The sequence below is a fragment of the Strongylocentrotus purpuratus genome, unplaced genomic scaffold, assembly GCF_000002235.5.
Source record: "Strongylocentrotus purpuratus isolate Spur 01 unplaced genomic scaffold, Spur_5.0 spur5_scaffold_21, whole genome shotgun sequence".
NCBI classification, from domain to species: domain Eukaryota; kingdom Metazoa; phylum Echinodermata; class Echinoidea; order Camarodonta; family Strongylocentrotidae; genus Strongylocentrotus; species Strongylocentrotus purpuratus.
Genome location: NW_022145607.1, coordinates 27,894,439 through 27,915,952, shown reverse-complemented (window position 1 = coordinate 27,915,952; position 21,514 = coordinate 27,894,439). Strand labels below are relative to the sequence as shown.

The following is a 21,514-nucleotide window of genomic DNA, read 5'->3' as shown; positions in this document are numbered from 1 at the left end:
CGCGCCTGATTTCTGAAATAGTACTTTCAGGCATCTTGCTGTCCGGGATCGCTGTCAAATAGAATGATATTTGGGCACTCCATTGCCCCCAAAATGGAGGTGTTCAGGTACTGCGCTGCCTGAAATCATCATGTTTCTAAATAATGCGAGCGAGTGAGGAAGAAATACATTTTTGGGCTATTTCCTCATGGTGCGATTCTCAAATTTTCGAGGCCCCCCCCCCCAAAAAAAAAATTAATTAGTGCTCACTGTCCCCCCACCCACCCCACCCCCCACCCCCCCCCCCCCCCCCCCCACTGAGCGAAATATTGGCCGGCACGATTTCCAAATTACAGCCAAATGTGGGCCCCCCCCCCCCCCCCAAGAAATCCTGGAACCGCGTCTGCCGCCGCCCCCCCCCCCCCCCTCCCTATTTTCTATTTCCTCATGAAATTACATATACAAACGCTGGTTTATAATATTTCGTGTTTCACGAAATCGACGATATTCACAATTAGTTTTGTGATGTTACCGGTAACCGTATGTTACTAAATTTCTATCGCGGCAAAACGCTGGCTTATTCCCCGGATTCAAACCTTTGTTTATACTCCTTCCCCATTCATCATGCAGGTAAGCCTCCAGCATTCAAAACACACAACGCGTACAAAATGGTTGTATGTGTAGAACGCGCACAACAGGTCGTTTATGCATTTTGTATGAGAAGAACGTGTAGCACGCACCAATCAATTATCTCTCTGCACACACGCGAATGACAGATGTGCGTTGCGTTGCCGAGGTTATGGAGCAATGCACCTGTAATATGTACGTACATGTATGTCTACGGCATATCTCCGCCGAACAGGTACATCTGTACGCGTTATCGCGTAGAGAACTGGGATATCATTAGAGATTTTTCATGTCATCTGTATTGTTTTGATTATTGAAATGGATGAGAAAGGATGAACTGAGCCTTAGGAGAATGAGGGAACCAGCAAACAGTCAGCAGGGTAAGTTTCCTAGAACAATCGTGCATTGATTTACTTTTAATTTAGCTGAACTGAAGTGAAATGTCTACTCTCGATCTGTCGAACACAAAGTACATGCAACAACATGATTAAACTACTTGACTAGTCTAGCATGTTTACAGAAGTAAAGACTAGTAGCTCAGCCAGGAGTAGTTAGAGTCTCTTATGAAAGTTTACATTAAAGACGATCTCAAATATTCAGATAATATATATTTATATATAGAAAGCGTTTATTAACCATCATAATTACAGTGAATTTACAGATTGGAGAAATATGAGTGTAGAGTTGTAGACTGTAAAACGGTGTAACTCCACCAAAATCTTGAAGACATAAATGTGGAAATTGCATCAAAAAAAGTCATGAAAACGGGTCCTCTACTTGTCGTGATGCATGATGTGACTGACGTCGCGAGGGGGACCCTGGCCTGGTTTGCTGATAGTGATAGTGAATGGAAGTGGTATATAGGGTCTATGTTCATGGAATAAAACCTTGTCAGAGCTAGCGGGCTAGGTGATATTAATGACACCCATACCATAGACAGAAAACTTCAGTCTCTTACATGGACGGTTGTTCACCGAGACTGTCTGGCTCCATATGAGCTGATCGCCCCTACATACAGAGACTGAAGTACAAAATATAATGTAGACAGGCAGGTGCAAGCTATTTGGATTGTGACGTACAGGATTGTGATAATGATGAAGGTGAAAATTAGAATATTATTAATTTCATTTGCGCCCTTTCAAACCATATAAACAAAAACAGAAAATAAATGATCAGATATATATTTTGCGGGTCACTATAAAACAAAAACAAACAGAAAAGAGAATAAGAGAAAGAATTTTGTAATTATTTTATTTCTAAAAATACACATGAACTGGAGTTACATAAATTGACAAAAGAAACATCAAATAAAATATTACTATCAAAGAATGCCTGGGGATTTAATACCAAAATAAATTAATGTTTAAGGCTCTTCTCATTGATTAGTCCATTGTTTACAATTTAAATAAAAACACATTTCAGAACTTTTACAACCAACCGTCTGCAATACAGCCATAAAATTTGTAAGCAGTGATGGGAACAATCATATTTTCATTTTTCAATCACAATACCAATGCCAATCGCTTCCCCTCCCCCCCCCCCCCCCCGAAAGTTTGTATTTTCACAAATATATATTTGAGAAAGAAAATGTGTCTTCTTTGTTAAAATGATATCAAAACCTGGCCAAAAATAGCACATAAAGACACTTAAACCTTCCCCACTTTCTAGAGGTGGTATTCTATAGTGTACTTGATTGTACTTGAGTACGTATCCGCATCCAACTTGTACTCTGCAGCTCTGTAGACTTCTATTATTAAGTAGCGCATGAGTATGATACACAATAATGAGTATACGGGGCAATACGAAGCCTCTACGTCCAGGGGTTACGCACTAGAGTGTAATACGTGGATATCCCTAATCACTGTAATTCCTCCGTGCGTGTTCATGTACAGCGCACGGACACCGGTTGGCACATGATGTCATACTCTGATGACCCACGCATATCGTCTGTGTCACCGCTGTTGAATATGTTGGAATGAACATGGTGTTGTATTTACCGTGTTCCTGACTGGTATAAAGAAGTAAAACAAAGGAAACAGTGATGGTTTGAAAGTTTGTATATTTATCATCACAATGAACCAAATTACTTTTTGATGCAGTAGCGTTTTCATATATTTTTTTTAAGCTGCATATCGTTAAGTTGCTATGTTTTTTAGACTGTTTTAAATGCTCCTTTTAGAGCATGTTAACGTTAAAAAAATATCTTGATGTTTTGTAAAGATGGATTATTTGATCTATCTTCTTTATATTGGTACATAAATGAAAAAAATCCATAGAGAAACATTAATGCAATCGTAATTTACATGTACCAATGTTTTCTGCTTAATGTCCGTTTTTACCGTACATAGCTTGCATACGACTTGTGTAAATACGTGCGAATTCGCGGACGCTGCGGACTGACTGTTCAAAGCACTTTAAAATCGGTCAAGAATTAACAAAAAATATGACATATTGATACTGGAGTAAATGTACCTTCCACATATTCCTGGTGATAATGAGCTTCATGTCACATGTGATTTACATTTTAAAAAGCCTGACCTCTTTTGAGAGTTCGCAATATTGGTTTTGCCTGAAATGTCCAATGTAAATTAAGGTGTACATAATAAAAATAAATGATTTTGCGTTGCCAATTTGGTACTAACTTTACATTAATAGAAATTAGTATAAGAAGGCTCGCTCACAGGGAGTTTGCTAAATTCAGCGAATGTTACATGTTCACATGTAACTTGTTTGTATTGTGTCGTAATTTTTGTTCTTTTTTACGTCTATGTATTTATTGTTTACCGGTATTATAAGAATAATCTTATAGAAATAATTACTATACTTAAATTCTTGAATTTAATGTGCTATATAATTCATCAGAAATCACAATATTAGTGCTGATGAGGCTACCCCGGGTAGACGAGACATATTATTATCACTATTATTAATATTCTTGTTGGTCTTGTTATTATCATTATTATTATCATTATTATGTATGTTACATGTGTATGCACTAGCTAATCTGAAAGATTAAAGGTACTGTACATAATTTTGGAGACAGAATGAAAATAATGGACATAAGACACGATCCTTATATATATTTTTTCCTTTTCTTGTTTAATAGGTGGGGTGAAGCGTTTCTCCTACAATGGTCCTAAATCATCAAAAGACAACTCACCTGGGCCTACTGATGAATGGTTTAACGGATTGCCAACCAAGTCAAAATCAGAACAATCATGTAAGTATTTGTCTTATTCTCCATTTTAAAAATTCAAATATTTGATGATTATTTTCATGCACCCCATGTGATCCACAGTTGGTAGAAGTAACTTGATGATGTGATGTGCGCAATCTAGCAGAATGTCCCTGCAAGCCAATAATTACATGGAAATTAGAATGGATATAATGGATGTGTTGGTCTAGTGGAAACGTCGAACTGTGGATCACATGGTTCGTGGTTCGAGTCCCAACGCAGCACCAATGTCCTTTGGTAAGACATTAATCTACATTGGCCACTCTCCACCCAGGTGATAAGTTAAATGCCCAGTACTGGTGGGAAGAAATTCCTTGAATGCTGTAAGCACTGCCATTAGTAGCCTAGCCGAGCTGGGGTAATATTGGAGTACTTCTGCATGGTGGAAATGTGCGCTATAAGAATAACCAATATTGTTATTATATCATAATGCGTAATAAATCAATAGTATGATTATTTTTATCATCCTGACTTTATGGAAGCAATCACAGAACTTGATGATGTTTTGAGCTTCTTGGTAAAAAATATATCTTGGCAATGGGCAAATATATCTTGAAAAGTTCAACATGTTGAATTTTGTAATAAAGTTAAAATTGGACATTCTTTGAAACGTGTCAGTATTATTGATTATCATTTTTTCATCCACCGCATACATAGTCCACGGAAGCAACACCGAACTTGATGACGTATGGAGCATCAGGAAGAATGTGTCTGCGAGTCAGAACCTGCCAGCAAAGCAGGCGACAACCGCCAGCAACAACCCCCAAGCCACTGGCTACTACTCACGCCACGGCCAGTACAACAACAAGTCCTCCAAGCTTAACGAAGACACGTCTGCTCTCACCGGTGCAGATGGATCAGGATTTGGAAGTAAGGCCCCCACCCCCCCCCCCCAATTTTAGTTCTTATTAAGAATAAGTACTCTGTAGAGGTAATGGTAGTGGTGGTAATTTTACCTGACTGCTAAGAAAGCATAAATGCTTGTTAGTAAGCAACCAGAGGACCGAAGGCTTAAGGTCCGCTCCGTGGTACCGTAGTCGAGTGGTTTAATCATTCGACTGGGAATGCAAAGGTCACGAGAGGTCAATCCCTGGCTCAGCACTTACGTCCTTGAGCAAGGCATTTTTATCTACATTGCTCCTCTCCACCCAGGTGTTAAATGGGTAGCTGTAGGATGCAAATGTCCTATAATGGGGGACCAACAGGCACCGCTTAGGCATTGTTTTCTATATAGAGGGAGCAAGTAGCTACAAATGAACATGTAGTGCAGCGGGGCTTTAAAGGTCTAAGGAAAGGATACTTGGTTGTAGGCCTACTACAATTTTAGACATGATGTGTAAGTCCAAGATGGTAATCACACCTATGATTGTTTGTCAAAATATGATTATGAATGATCAATAAAACATATATTAAAAAAAACCCAAAACTTTGAAGGTAGGCCTATAGACCAGTTTTGGAAACGCCCCCTCTCAAAAAATGAAATGGAAGCTCTTATTACCAATCATGTGAAAGAATATGCTTTGACTAATGCGTGATGATACAAATTTTGCCGGGAAATCGCCTACTGATTGATATATTTGGTAAATTAATATATCTATCCAGACTGGATAGATATAGATACTGTACATATACATCTTTCTGTGTACAGTGCTTGTAACTTTACCAAGACTGGGCCAAATTTCTTATCATTTTGATGATTCCAGAACCTTGCAGTGCACACCAATACTTATATGCTAGATGATCAACCTTTTCTGATCGATTCCACAACGTTTCTTTCACAATGCAATCGCATGACCAGAACTGGTCTATACCTTTAACCAACAGGCTGTAGGACAAATTCAAAATACAATCGTCAAATTTTGGTGTCCAATTTTCTGTTTCCCAGAATCCGGAGGCTACTCTTACGGTCAGTCCAGGTCCAGTTACTCCTACGGCGCAGGAGCTGCAGGTGTTGGACCAGGTCAGAATACCAGTCCCAGGTTCACAACAGGACCAAGTAACACAACTCAAGGATCGGGTAGATCAGGAGGAATAGGTGTGTATAATACTTGTAACTCATTTGGGACAGGAATTGGAAGGGGCTAAATTGATCTGTTTTTATTTTTCTAATTGGCAACGCTTGTATTTTCTTTATGCTACATTTTTCTAATAGACATGTAAGTTTGTATCTGATAAAGAATAAACTTGGGACAGAAGCTAGGTTTCATGCTAGAATTTTTTTTAATTTGCTTGTTACTATGGGAACAGTAATTTTGACAATTCCAACATGTGCCAATTTGAGGATTTTAATGCTTACATTTTTTTTGTTTTTTTTTGTTTTGGGGGGGGGGGGGGGATGATTTGTTGTCAAGGCTACATGTATTTGGTAACAAAATAAAAATGAAGACAGTACATGTATGCATGTACATGTTTGTAAAACATTTACAAGTTCATTTTTAGACAGGAAGTGCTGCCCACTGTTATAATGTTTTAAAGTGTACCACTTACCTTGAAGAATGACATGTGTACCAATAGAACGTATTAAATCAACTCTAAAACCTTTACTTGGCATTCTATAAGAATAGGTCAATGGTTTTGATATGATCGAAGAACGTGAATAATAACATTAAACCCCACGCTTGGAACCTAAGTAAGACTTGGGTTTCGTGCGGGCCCCATGTTAATTGAGGGCGTATGAGAGAGTTGACTAGTCTACTCACAAATCTTTTCTTATTGTAATTGGGTATATGTAAAAATATATTTCTTCGTGAAAGAAACAACTGAAGCTCATATTTTTAATATAGTACAGTGACATGAAACCCCTAACGTGCAGAGGAAAATATTTTTTGGTGATTGGTATGTTTACACTTTATTGAAAAGTAGCCCTTTTTCCCCCTTTTTCGGGGGGTAGTTTTTGGTGCCCCTCCAATTTTATTTTATTTTTCACCTCCTGTTTTCAAATCATTACGATTCCACTCCTTTCCAAAAGAAAATTTTCAGGTGCTTTCATTCCCATGAATCTGGTTTTATTGTTTTGTTGTTGTCTCAAAATAATATTTGCCATTAAAGTGACCTCTATAAGTAAGTCATATAACCTGGACCTTGCCACAACACAGATTAAACACGCAGTCAGGATGTCCTAGGGAGCGTTTCACAGAGACTAAGATCGACTTCAAGTCGGACTTGAACCATGGCAGGCTGTTCATGCCACTAGTTCCTCTTACCATTCCTGGCATTGGTTTCTCAAGGGACGTACTAATCATGGTCACAAATCTACAGAATTTACATTTTTGGATAGTTAGAAGGACAGAATGTTACCTAAAGATCATAATTTAGAGACCAATAGTGAGAGCAACCAGTGGCACGAATAATTTGCCATAGTTCAAGTCCAACTTACATGTATGTTGATCTTAGTCTTTGTGAAACAAAGATACGGTAGCAATCAAATTATTTTTATGCAATGCAATTTTTTTGTTAATGTTATGCAGATGTGAGTGGAAAAGTGTTTATTGAACCAAATATTCACTTTCTTCTATTAAGTTGTAGTTTAATTTTTACAGGGTAGCATTATCAGTTACAAAACTGCCTTCCATAATGGCCCTGTTTTATGATATGGGATCATAAATCCTGTAGTAAAGAATGCAGTGTTTGATTTAAAGAGATGCAAAGATCTGTATCAACTTTTTCCTTATTAAGTTATATCTCTTTCTTCAATTTTCTCCCGTATTCCTTTACTAGTCTATTGAAATTTTGTAGCCAAAATGATTCATTTTCACCGCTGAGTACCTTTTCAGTGACCATGTTCACAAAACCTCTGAATGAATGCACTGTAGTAAAACACAATTGCATGTTAGTTAATAACACAAATCTGCCTATTTCATGTACATGAATGTGGTATATGGCATACATGTACATGTATGTGGTACATGTACATGTATATAGTGTACATGTATGTGGTTTACAGCATGCAGTGAGTGATTTCAAGTTGGGTGTTTAAGGCTGGTGTTAGTGTTTAATAAACACTAACACCAGCCTAAACACCGAAATGGAAATCAGCTGGTGTTAAGGCTTTGACCTCTGAATATCGTCAACTTTCGGTAGCTAGTGTTATCGATTTTGCAAAATTGTCGTCTGCTGAACCGACCTTTGTGGCTGGTGTTAATATTTTACGAACAAATGTCCTATTCACTAACACTAGCCCCTAGGGATTAAGCAAATGTTGATTTCCAGTTCGGTGTTAGTGTTGTACCCGCACACAGTCAACGCACGAACAACGCCAATTTATTGTCTGACGATCAAATACAAATATGTGAAACAGGTAATTCATATATTCTTTTGTGTAAAATTAGTTATTTTATAAGACCAGAGAAATAGGTGTGCATTTATTCTGTACTTTTCATGATATCTTTAGTTTTTATGTACTATTTTTAAATCATCGTCGTGAAATCAAGTATGTGGTGACGTCACGGCTGGTGTTAAGCTATCGATTTTGATATCAGTATCGGGCTCTTAATTTTATCAGCAAATTTTCCGCTCGATTTGAGAGCTCTTGACTGCTCTAAACACTAACACTAACACTAACACCAAACTTGAAATCACTCGTTACCTGTACAGATTGTAGAGTATATATCAAGGTCAGTAACAAAGACTTTACTCCATATTTTGCCAAAATGAGTACTAGTACTAGTATTTGATATCGAAATGTTCTGAAAAATGTGGGCTCTCCAGGAAAAACAAAGACTTAACTCCACCCAACACCCCCATTGAAGTCAATGGCTAGTGAAACATAGGCTTAACTCCTTAAGGCCCAAGTGCTCAGTGACACATAAACCACTTTTTCTCAAAATGGCCAAAATGGAGTTATGTCTTTGTGTCACTGACCCCTCGATATGTAGGATATTGCTTAGTTGAAGTATGTGTAAGGGCATTTTCTTGTAGAACACTTTTTAAAATCCCCCTGCCATTTGTTAATGATGATGTAAAATGGCTTCTACATGCATTTCTTTGTCTTCTCTCAGGTGGCTTACTGGGGTGAATCTGAATAGGACTTTACAATGCTTTTTTCCTTCTTTTCTTCTTTTCTAGGCCCTCCATTGGGAAGTGGAAATAGATCACCCACTCGCTCGAACACCAGTCGATCATTGGAATCCCAGTACAGCAGAGGGAGGGGCAGTGATAAGTGGAGTAGCTTCTAATCCCACACTGCTATCACAGCATTAGTTATCGTACAAAGAACAGCAAGTAATCACTACTACATCATTGGAGGGAGGGAGAGCAGTGGCTGGAGCAGCTCTATTGTAAGGTGTATGCGTGAGTTGCTGAATTATATAGGAGCTTTAGAAATGATAAGAGAGAATGGAATTAGAGGAAATGGCTAGAACATGTAGAAAAATAGCAGATGCGAGTACAGAGGAGGAAAACTTCTGCATGGATGAGCTTTTGTGGAGAAGGAAGAGGACAGCAGAGATGAACAGTAAATTTTAATAGCAAAGGGAAAACAGGAAAAGGAAGACTTGAAAATACAATTATCATTTCACGTAGAGAAAATAAATATAAATGACTTAGTTGCCAATTGGCACTTAATTCAACAATTATTGCAAATGCAAATGATAAAAATCCTACCATTTTCATGTGGTTCAACGTTAAAAAAGAGAAGAAAAGTTTTCCCGTTGATAATTTGTAAGAAATTAGATATTTACGATTGCTCCAGAGTTGAAAATATGCATTGTGGATGTGTTTTTAAAAACATAGTCACACACAAAACAAGGATTTTTTTTTTAATGTGGAAATTATGTTATGCACAGACTGTAATGTGCAAAAAGACCAACAACTCACATTGGCACATTGCAAGTGTATTTTAAGTTGTTGCCACTGTAAAATTATTCCTATAGTTTACTACATTTAAACAATTTAAACATTTGATGTGATGCTTTTTTATGCCTCCGTCATCAAAGGCTTGTGCCGAAAGCATTATGTTTTCAGGTTGTCAGTTTATCTGTCCATCGCTCCTGCTTTTCTTTACCGTGATAACTTGAGAACCATAAAACAGATTTTAACCAAACTTGGATGAAGTATGTATGAGCATGCAAGGATGAACTGAGTAGATTTTGGGTCTAAGATGTCAAAGGTCTAAGGTCACAGGTTCATAAAAGTGTTTAAGAATACCAGAAAATACCTCATTACTGTGATAACTTGAAAAGCAATTCAAACCAAACTTGGATGAAGAGATTAAATTGTGGGTGTACGCTGTTGGTAAGAGACTCTGGTATCCAGTTTTTCCAATCCAGTTATTTTCTTCAAACTGGGGGCATATGTTCATTCATCAAACTCTAATAATACTTATAATACCACAAATTTCCTTTGGGGAAATCATTAAGGAGAATCAGAATGATACATGTATATCAGTAATTACCCTGAAACAAATTTCCATCATTTATTCACAGGGAAAAAAATGTATGGGGGCTTGGACGAAATCGCCCCCGAAATAAAAAAAATAGAAAACAAAGTACCTGTATACAGCAATGCAAGCTCTCCATTAAAACAGAAAAGACGGTGCTCTTGAAGTTCACATTCGTTTAGAGATACACTGTAAGTTCAAAAATGTTGTTTGTCTGAAAACTATTCCACTCAGTCCACTGACTGCACTTTATTACAGAATAGAAATGTCCAAGGACTGTACTATTTGATTTTTAAATAAATATTTTATACAATTAAAGTTTCCATGTACCAAGATACAATTGTTTCTTGGGCACTGTCTGCAACAAACCCTGGCAAGAACGCTGATTCACATTATATTTTGCCTCCCATCTACCATTTACTCCTCTTTACAGAAGAAGAAACTCATTTTTACGGCATTTACAATGTAGCAACTGTGAATATCTCCTTGTTTAATTTTTCAATTTAAAGTGAATGAAATCTTTAATGCAAAATCAAGACTATTAAACCGACACTGTACATGAGCATTAAAGATGAAGTTGAGTTCTGGTCATGCGATTGCATTGTGAAAGAAACAGTGTGGAATCGATCAGAAAAGGTTGATCATCTAGCATATAAGTATTCATGTGAATTGCAAGGTTCTTGAATCATCAAACTGATAGGAAATGTGGCCAAGTCTTGGTAAAGTTACAAGCACTGTACACAGAAAGATATAGGGGACCATGGGTGTCGATCCGTAACTGATACCTATTCATCAGGGGGGGATGATCTATTCATTCATCCCCCCCTGATGAATAGGTATTACGTAAGTATCGACACCCATGTAGGGGACTACACAAACACGTGGCGTAAAAATCTGTCCCAATTTTTACGATGTTGCATGCCATATTTAGAATATGAAAGCATTTGAAGACCCATGCTTTTCAGGGAACATGTTTTATCTGTTGTTCTTCCACACTTGCAAAATAACAATGATAACGTACACAAATTATTTTTCACCTCTTCCCAGAACTCGACCTTCTCTTTATTGAAGGAGGTTTGAAATTTGGTGTTATTTTTACTGTAAGCTTAAAGAATATCCTAGATGCAAAACCTACATTGTAAACAAAAAATCATCATGCATTCTTTTTACCTTTAATCACTATTCACCTTGACTTGATTTATTGAAAGATTTTATTTTTTGTGAGAGAATATCATGTTTAATTGAAATTTTATTGAAAAAAGCTCCTTTTGAAAAGGAGTAACAGTGATGATATGTATATACTAAAACTGTACTTAATTGTAGAGAAATAATTATTTAATCAAATGAAATATTTTACTTAATGTTTGTGTTTGTTGTGCTCTTGGTGGAAATAGGCTTGTATCGTGTGATATTTCTGAATGTTTTGTATTTGAGTATTAATATTCATAATCATATACAATGTACATGTATATATAGAGTAGTTGCGTACATGTACATTACAATACCAAGTTGATATGCAGCAAAAAGGATCGTTAATTCCAATTTCTGCCTGCATGCTAACTCCATGTATTTTTCAACATTTCATCAACAACAAAATATATGTTGATAAGGTTGAGTTCCTTCAATATATAAACAGAGGCTTTACTTATTCTGGCATAACTTCTTTGTTTCCGATCTTGATATCAGCCACTATGCAGACTATAACTTTGAAACTTTTGAATACTTCTGCTTTAGTAGCCATACCCGTCACAGTTAAAAATGTAGTTCCATCTACAATTTACATTACGATTTGAAAATTTAAAGTATTTGATAGCGCAAAGCTGGTTGAAATTTGCAAAAAAGGATACAAAATTTACAGATATCAAAATTTGATACATGTAATTATTGAACAAACCTTATAAATAATTTGTCAATGTACATGGATCCACCCAAATTACATTTCTGATGATTTCTCCCATGTTATATTATGAAGGGAAAAAAAAAGAACTTTTGTTTGATAGGTTCATAAGATTGCTGCCTGAATAATTCTATATGATTCTTATTTGAGACTGAAAAATTCTTACCATCTCTGCATTCTTACATATACATTTGATGTGAACTTGTGAAGTGCTCTTTCTCTTTAGTGGTGTTTTGCATCAAACTAGCAAAATAGGCTGAATTAACTTTTTGATATCAAAGCATTAATAAAACGTCTACTTTACCTGTCTCCAAGATTCTCAACATGTTATGTATTTTATTAGTAGCCATTTTTAGTTTTTGATGAAAAATATATTTTATTATCAGAAATGAGACCTGTCGAAATTATAAGAAAATGAAAGGAAATGCTCTTCTTGAAATCATGATTACCATTGAGTTACATATAAAAGCCATTGGGTTGTGTAAACATTGTTATGTAAAAAAAAATGGTATGCATGAGGGTGATTTTAAATAATAACTGGGTGTTCATCTTTCCCATTTCCACATGTGGCTTGCTTTAATAGTAATTTTCCTGTAGTCTTAATGTTGAACTGTAAATCCTGTAAAGGGACATCCAACCTTTCTAGCAAACTACTCTTAAAGAAAAGCAGAGAAGCAGACTATAGTCTTTCTGTGAAAGTTTGCACAAAATCAGTCAAATAGATACATATGTGCACTTCAATAGGCTGAATCGGTAATATCACTGTGATGCAGTGCCGGACAACTTTTCCATCTGTCTCAACATACAAAATTACTAAAATGTAAATTTTTCAGAAATGTATGACTTGAGAGGATTTTTTCTTTTAAAGGACCTATAATAATATGATATCCATTCATTGTTTTGAGTAGTGCCCCAAGGGAGAAGACACTTAGAAGAAATTAAGAAACTATTAACTAATGATACTATTTGTACATAATGAAAGGGAGAGACTAAACTGACGAAAATGCCAATTTGAGATTCACATATGTTCATTCGCACATGTAACTAAGTTATCTCATATTTCAAATATTCATAACTTTTTCATTATTGGTCTGATTTATTTCAAAATTTCACCATTCTGTGTTTCTTATTTTTGTTCTGCTTTCATACAAATAAACTTATTCCAAAGGTTGGATTACCCTTTAAGAAATTAATGCACAATATTAAATGCTGCATAGGAAAGTGAGTTGACAGTCCAGTCTCTTTCACCTACTGTATTTACTAAATCACATTTATTATTGAAGCAAATGCATACATCTATGCTATGGCCTGTTTTGTGTATAACAAATGATTTTTGTACTGTAAAACCATTTAATTGATGAAGCACAAGACATATAATTTTGCCATATAAATTATGAAATAAACGTGGCAATTGTTATTTTTCAAAACCATGTGTTCTCTGCACTGTTAAACGAGACATAAACTTGTACAAACATAATGTATAACAGACTGTATATGTTTTTAGCATTTATACAACCTTACAGTACGTACATGTAGCTTGATTCCCACTTACAATGTACTGTATATCTTCTTTTTGTCAACTCATATTTCTTTGTATTTTAACACATTTGCCTTTGTTTACCAAGTCTTTTATTTGTTTATGTTTGCTTTCTACCAACTTCGGGGAAGGGGGGGGGGGGGGGGGGGGGGGAGGGGTGGAATAAAATATGTATTTTATTATCAAGAAGAACTTGCATTGCAAGCTATACATTTTTGGGAAGGTTTTGATAACGTATAACATGGATTCTCAATTGATCTGACTGAGTTGAAATACATGTAAAGTCAACATAAGGGTATTCTGTGGTACAACTTATGGAGTAGAATTCATTATGGCAAACCAATTGTGGTTTTAGTAGGAGCTCTTATCCATTGTACTATTGAGTTGAGGTTGAATTTGAGTTTATTGGTTTCACATTTCATACATGTACGCAAATACAATACAGATAACAAAATATACATTGTTTCATAATCTAAAAAAATGATTATAGTAATTGACAAACTAATCAGATTACAAAGTTACACATATCATCAAAATTTGTTTGACAACTATTATCATTTCGAGCAAACCCAGACAAGAAAAGCACAGAACTGTGAAATGTGCAGGAACCCATAGAAAAGCATAGCATGTAAAGATTTGGTTCCTAGGTTCTATGAACAACAATTACCATTAATTTACTGGATATTCGTTGTTATGTCTTAAGTCTGATATTTTTCGGTGACATATCCATTATCTTTGTTATACTAGTAAGTTTTGAAATGATTCACCCTAATCCTACCTGGTAATGGAACTTTGCAGGAGAGCTACAAAATAAGTGTGTACTAAAAAGTTAGCTTTAATTTTTTTTTTCATTTGATAATTGATTTACTTCATGCATACCTTTTAAACCAATCACTACGTAGAGTTGTTGTTGATGTGATGTCTTATGTTTCTTTTTCTCTCAAACATTCCATCCAACTCGGCCATGCCTATTTCTCTTTATCGTGTGTCCATTATATTATATTATGTATATATTGTTTGAGAGTGGCAGCATTAAAATGTACACTACTATCAGCTAAACAAAATTGTAGAAATGTGTCTTTATTTTCAGTCTCTTATTATCAACACTTTATAGGCCACATCAATTATCTCTCTATGCCAAGATGTATTTATCATATTCATGGGATTAAGTAATTTGATCGTTTCCTGTGCAAGATTAATCCATACCAGTATTCAAAGGGTCATCATAGGGCAAATCAAGACCAGAAATGGGTAGTTTTTGCAAAGCCATTGTGTTGCACAAATCCAACCTAACGGCAATTACTACCTATTTTAGGTGTTCAAAAGTGTATGTGTGGCAAACGGGCGATTATGCAGAGAGGCAAAGGAAGCGAAAACGTGCTAAACTCTTAAATTAAGCAAATAAACTTCAGTAACTTTCCTGGAACTGAAACGCAGAAGACAACATTTTAGAACATGGTAAAGTGCACTATTACATGAAACTTATATTTCAGATTCTCAATCTTTCAAATAATGGCATATGTGTTACGCTGATACCTCTAGTAACCACTGGATAACATTTCACCTACGATAAGTATAAATAGTAGGGGAGAGAAGTAAAAGTGTCTTTTCATTGCTCTTACATTCATACCACACATTGTAAAAGTACAAAATTACCCTTCAACAAAATTTGTATTCTCCATATACACTGTACGAATTTAATATGAATACAAATATTTAACCAAATGTCAGGTGATGAGGAAATCATTTCACAATCTCTAAAGTAACATCATAAAAAAGAAAGGCAAACTCCGTGGCAACGTAACGTGTAATAATCTTTGGTATGAAATGAACTCGGTTAGAATAAGATCTAGGCTACATGTATACGATAGAACATATTCATAATACATTTCAGTTAGCACAACATGCAATAAACATACAAAATAAGCATGCAAATATTTATATAATGGTCCTACAAGGCTATATCAAAATTTTGCATTTAAACACCAATATTATACTCAAATTTCAGTATGAAATGATAAAAAGTTTGCTTTACTTGGTCGAGCTAAGTGGGAGGGATGGAGAGAGAGAGAGAGAGAAAGAGACTGAGGGAGAACTAGAGAGAGAAAGACACAGAGAGAATTAGGAGCCTGGGTGAAAGTACATCGAGATGAAGAGACAGTGTTGGACAAGACTTTTACGATCGCTTTTACGGAACTGAATCCACAAAGTGCCGAATCAGTCGGAAGCTTTTGCCGACATGCTTGACGATGCTTCCGTGTGTTTACTTCTTACATTTTTTTGCCGGGGGCCTTGGTTAGTTTCTTTCTTTTTCTCTTTAACATACTTTTTCAAATCCGCGCCTGGGTTCGGGGGTGGGGGGGGGGGGGGGGGGGTTAGGCATTGAATTACGATCAGATGAGCATCCAGAGGCCGCCTTAAGCCCCCATCTCACCAAACTAGTTCTCACTACGTTCTCGAAAATGTTTCCAATTAAACGGGCTCAAACAGCTGTGTGCGAACGGAGTTGAACGTAATAGCAACTGTTTGCGACCTGTTTAAGGACTTTATGGACGGGCTCGGACTGGACTATGATATATACGATCCTAGTTCGTTCATATAACAGTCCACAATACGTCCAATTCGTCTGTACCGCCCGTCCACAGTCAGTTCATATCAAGTTTAGATCAGATAAATTTGATATTTCCAAGCAGTCCAAACCATTTTTACTAGTTCGGAACTTGTTCTAACTAGTTTATAACCCAACCACCCCGTTCAGAGACTGTTCAACTCGTCCTCATCTCGTTCTAGTGCGTTCGAACGCGCTTCTATCGTGCTTTACAATCCCGGCCGTCCTGGTTCGAGTGCTATACAAACCCAGCGCGTTTTTCCTCATTGATGCTCGACCACATCAGCCGCCGGCAACACGTTCCTATAGGATCGAAGCACGGCAATTCCGTTCATAGTACGGCAATTCCGTTCGCCCGTCCATCTCGTTTTAAGTATACGTTGTCACTCCGTCCAATTGCAGAACGGGGAGAATTTTGAACAGGCAAACAGTATGTTCTAGACCACCCTTCCCGTCCAAGCCAGTCCGAGCCCGTCCATGAAGTCCTTAAAAAGATCGTAAAATAATAGTTGATAAGTGACGTTCACTCCGCGTTCACACACAGTTCGAGCCCGTTCGGCAACATTTTCCGGATCGTAGTGAGAACTAGTTTGGTGTGATAGGTGCTTGACTTGTACGTCTTCGCCGCAATGCTAAAGCGTTGAAGTTAAACGGGAATGAGGAATGGCGAGAACGCGCTGCGTTTTTATACCTCCCGAGTACGAGTCAGGACAGGATTTCACACGCTCTAGGAGCGCGTTCAAACGCACTCAGAACGAGATGGAGAGTTGAACTGCCTCTGAACTAGCCTTTTGACAAGGCCTCGTGACTCTGGCTAAGCGGCTGAGATGAGTCTCGATACCCGGAGTGAATGCGCGACCGAGTGACGAATATCTTCTCGCTCTTTCGATTTCGTTCACTTGGGTTTTCGCAATTAGTCTCGTTTTAGTCGCTCGGCGTCTATCAGACAAGTGGCCTTGTTTAAAGGCTACCTCTGAACGGGGTGGTCGGGTTAGAAACTGAACAAGTGGCGAACTAGTTAGAATGGGTTTGGACGTATTGGGAACGAGGTAGAACTACACTGTTGGTCGGTGGAACAATTATTTTTACCCCAATTTATTGAATGATTTTGACAATGATTTATTACTAATAGATCTAGATAATATAGTATACATTCTCAGATTGTATTGAATGGCAATTGGGGAGTGTTTGTTTTGCGTGACTGCTAAAGCATATGCTAATCAACTAGGGGACCAATAGGAAACATTCCTCTGTAGGACCATGCATTATGGTTCAAGGCATGCCCACATAGAAGATTTGTTTATGTTGAGGGTCGGGGCAAAATGCAATGAATGAATGAATTGAAAATTTATTGCATTTCCTTTGTTTTTTTTGTCGTTGTGGGGGCGTCGACGTACCCTAGCGCCCGCTGCGTACAGTCATGATTTATTGGCTAAGCAATGGCCTCGTTACTGTGAGCCCCCATGATCAAAACCGTGTCGATGTGCTATATTAGTACACTTTTATGAGGCATTAATCCCCATTACAGTCAGTTATGACTTAAGTACGTAGGTCCCCTAGTTGATTAGCATAGTACTATACACATGCTTTAGCAGTCATGTTAAAAAAACACTCCCCAATTGTCATTCAATAAACTCTAAGAATGTATACTATTATCTAGATTTATTAGGAATAAATCATTGTCAAAATCATTCAATAAATTTATTGAGGTAAAAATAATTATTCCACCATTATGACCAACAGTGTAGTTAATAATGGGTTAAAACCGACTACAGACTGGCTTGGACTGCCTAATCTACCCGATCTGAACTTATGAACTGGCAGTGGACCTGGGTACAAACGAGATGGACGTATTGAGGACTGTTTACGAACGAACTAGGATCGTATTATAGACATTTTTTACACATTCTGCCCCGACCAGGCGACCACAACCCGTTTTACGATTTTCTAGGACGGTTCTAGAACGTAGTGAAAACTAGTTTGGTGTGATGGGGCCTTAAGGACCCTTGGTGGGGTCCAGGGGGAAGAGCCCTCGGAAGCTCAAGGGTTGTAGGCATTTAATTACAGTCAGATGAGCATCCAGGGGCCCTGGTGGGTTACAGCCCCCGGAAGCTCAAGGGGTTTTAGGCAATTAATTACGGTCAGATGAGCAACTAGGGCCCCGCCTCTTGTTGGGTCCAGGGGCAGAGCCCTCGGAAGCTCAGGGAAAAATAGTTCCATTTCAGCAACATTTGTAAATCACTGGTATCTTTTAAACCACGTTTAATTTTGTTTGTTGGGGGGGGGGGCGGGGGGCGGAAGCAACTGCCCCAAGCCCCCTTTACCAGTACGCCAGTAGGAAGGAGCGTAGTGAACGAGAGGGGTAAAGGTGGAAATGTATTTTTTTTGCCTCAAAATTTCTTTTTATAAATCAAATACTTTGAAGTGCATTTCTTTGAAGTGCAATTTGTTTTGCCACAAAATTACTTTTTGTGAATCAATTTCTTTGGAGTGCATTCCCACCAACTTGGATGAAATAACTTTTTTCAATTACATTTTTAATTTGTCTTATATTATACCAGCTCTGTGTTTGTGTTCCTGTCTCTCTTTGTTCCTCTCTCAACCTCTCTCTCTCTCCCTCCCTTCGCTCTTCACCCCTTTCCTTCAACATTCCTTTCCTTTTCTCCTTATTTTCCCGCTCCACATTTTTCCTTTACATCTTTCTTCCCTTTTTGAGTTTAACTGAGTTTTTTCGTTGAATTATTTTGGACGTTCCTCCCCCCCCCCAAAAAAAAAAAATGAGGAGGGGGACGTGTGCCCCCCCCCCCTCACCCCCTCCCCGTGCCTCTACCCCTGTGTGAAAAGGCCGACTTGGCGCGGTAAACTTTGCAAGTTAGAAAACAGCCTACTGGGGCGGTATTCTGAACCCTGTGTTATCTCTAATACTAGTGTTGTATCTTTGAAGATAAGATAAAGTTGGTATTCTGAACATTGTTGTAACTTTTGTGTTATCTTTTGTTGTATCTTTTCTCTCATCTCATTGGCCGCGCCTGCGCTCCTACTTAGGTGCGCTTGTTATTGTGCGTATTATTAATAAAGTGGCATTTAATCCTCATTTGCATATGCGCACGAGAGATAATATGTCGAGATAATTGGTATTCTGAAAGTTGTATCTTTTATCTTATCTTATCTTGCATGGTATTTACAACAATATTTACAACAGGTAAGGGGTTGTTGTATCTTTCATGGTGACATAATGGCGGCAATATTTTTTGCTCAGACGGAACCAACTTCGTGCCAATAGACGAGTTAGAAGAAGATTGTGTGTTGACCGGAAACATCACAGATGAGAACTTTCTAAGATATTACATGCTAGGATATGACGATTTTAATGCTCTCATCTTAACCAATATAGTAAAAGCGTGATTTGTCTTCATGATCCACATTCAACAGCGCATAATGATGACGCGCGTAATACGTGCTCAAATAACTAATTACGCCCAAGATTAGTATGCGCGAGGCGCATCTTCAGATATGGCATAAAGTATTCCTATTGGTTGACCTACTTATCATGCTTATATAAAATAGATTTTGATTGGTAGGGTTCATAAAAATGGGCGTGTCATCAATGGTCAAAGATAAGATAGAGGCGGTCCTTCAAGAGATAACACAGGGATAAAACAATGTTCAGAATACCAACTTACAACAATATTAGCGCTGTGTTATCTCTGGAAGATACAACAAAAGATAACACAAAACTTACAACAATGTTCAGAATACCACCCCTGAACATCATTTTATCCCTGTGTTATCTCTCGAAGGACCGCCTCTATCTTATCTTTGACCACTATTGACACACCCATTTGAATGGACCCTACCAATCAAAATCTGTTTTATATAAGCATTTTAAGTAGGTCAACCAATAGGAATAATTTAGGCCATATCTAAAGATGCGCCTAGCGCATACTAATCTTGAGCGTAATTAGTTATTTGAGCGCTTAGTACGCGCGTCATCATTATGCGCTGTTGAATGTGGATCATGAAGACAAATCACGCTTTCACCATATTGGTTAAGATGAGAGCATTAAAATCGTCATATCCTAGCATGTAATTTCTTAGAAAGTTCTCATATGTGATGTTTCCGGTCAACACACAATCTTCTTCTAACTCGTCTATTGGCACGAAGTTGGTTCTGGGCAAGAAATATTGCCGCCATTATATCACAACGAAAGATACAACAACCCCCTACCTGTTGTAAATACTGTTGTAAATACCATGCAAGATAAGATAAGATAACAGATACAACTACTTTCAGAATACCAATTATCTCAACATATTATCTCTCGTGCGCATATGCAAATGAGGATTAAACGCCACTTTATTAACAATACGCACAATTACAAGCGCATCAAACTATGAGCGCAGGCGCGGCCAATGAGATGAGAGAAAAGATACAACAAAAGATAACACAAAAGTTACAACAGTGTTCAGAATACCAACTTTATCTTATCTTCAAAGATACAACAATATTAGAGATAACACAGGGTTCAGAATACCGCCCCTGAATACCAACTTTACAACAATATTAGCGCTGTGTTATCTCTGGAAGATACAACAAAAGATATAACACAAAACTTACAACAATGTTCAGAATACCAGTTTTGTATTGGTTATTATAACCATATTGGTTAAGATTAGAGCATTAAAATCGTGATATCCTAGCATGTAATTTCTTAGAAAGTTCTCATCTGTGATGTTTCCGGTCAACACACAATCTTCTTCTAACTCGTCTATTGGCACGAAGTTGGTACTGGGCAAGAAATATTGCCGCCATTATATCACAACGAAAGATACAACAACCCCCTTACCTGTTGTAAATATTGTTGTAAATACCATGCAAGATAAGATAAGATAAAAGATACAACAACTTTCAGAATACCAATTATCTCGACATAATTATCTCTCGTGCGCATATGCAAATGAGGATTAAACGCCACTTTATAAATAATACGCACGATTACAAGCGCACCAAAGTATGAGCGCAGGCGCGGCCAATGAGATGAGAGAAAAGATACAACAAAAGATAACACAAAAGTAACAGTGTTCAGAATACCAACTTTATCTTATCTTCAAAGATACAACAATATTAGAGATAACACAGGGTTCAGAATACCGCCCCAGGGGCGGTATTCTGAACCAGGGGCGGTATTCTGAACCCTGTGTTATCTCTAATATTGTTGTATCTTTGAAGATAAGATAAAGTTGGTATTCTGAAC

At 37.4% G+C, this 21,514-nt stretch overlaps 1 protein-coding gene across 1 annotated transcript; it reads left to right on the top strand.

Moving 5' to 3' along the window:
* Window positions 1-703: 703 nt before the first annotated feature.
* On the top strand, window positions 704-10,272 carry LOC100892516. Its single transcript, XM_011682318.2, has 5 exons — window positions 704-986; window positions 3,713-3,826; window positions 4,499-4,711; window positions 5,727-5,876; window positions 8,906-10,272. Exons 1-5 carry the CDS (start codon window positions 929-931, stop codon window positions 9,013-9,015), a joined length of 645 nt encoding a protein of 214 aa, XP_011680620.2. The 5' UTR covers window positions 704-928; the 3' UTR covers window positions 9,016-10,272.
* The last annotated feature ends 11,242 nt before the right edge of the window (window positions 10,273-21,514 follow it).

What these genes read in the sequence shown, in the direction of transcription:
- LOC100892516 (XM_011682318.2), top strand. Translation starts at nt 929, where the DNA reads ATGAGAAAGGATGAACTGAGCCTTAGGAGAATGAGGGAACCAGCAAAC. An exon ending in GTCAAAATCAGAACAATCAT is followed by an intron (nt 3,827 to 4,498) that starts GTAAGTATTTGT and finishes CCGCATACATAG; the next exon opens with TCCACGGAAGCAACACCGAA. An exon ending in GGGTAGATCAGGAGGAATAG is followed by an intron (nt 5,877 to 8,905) that starts GTGTGTATAATA and finishes CTTCTTTTCTAG; the next exon opens with GCCCTCCATTGGGAAGTGGA.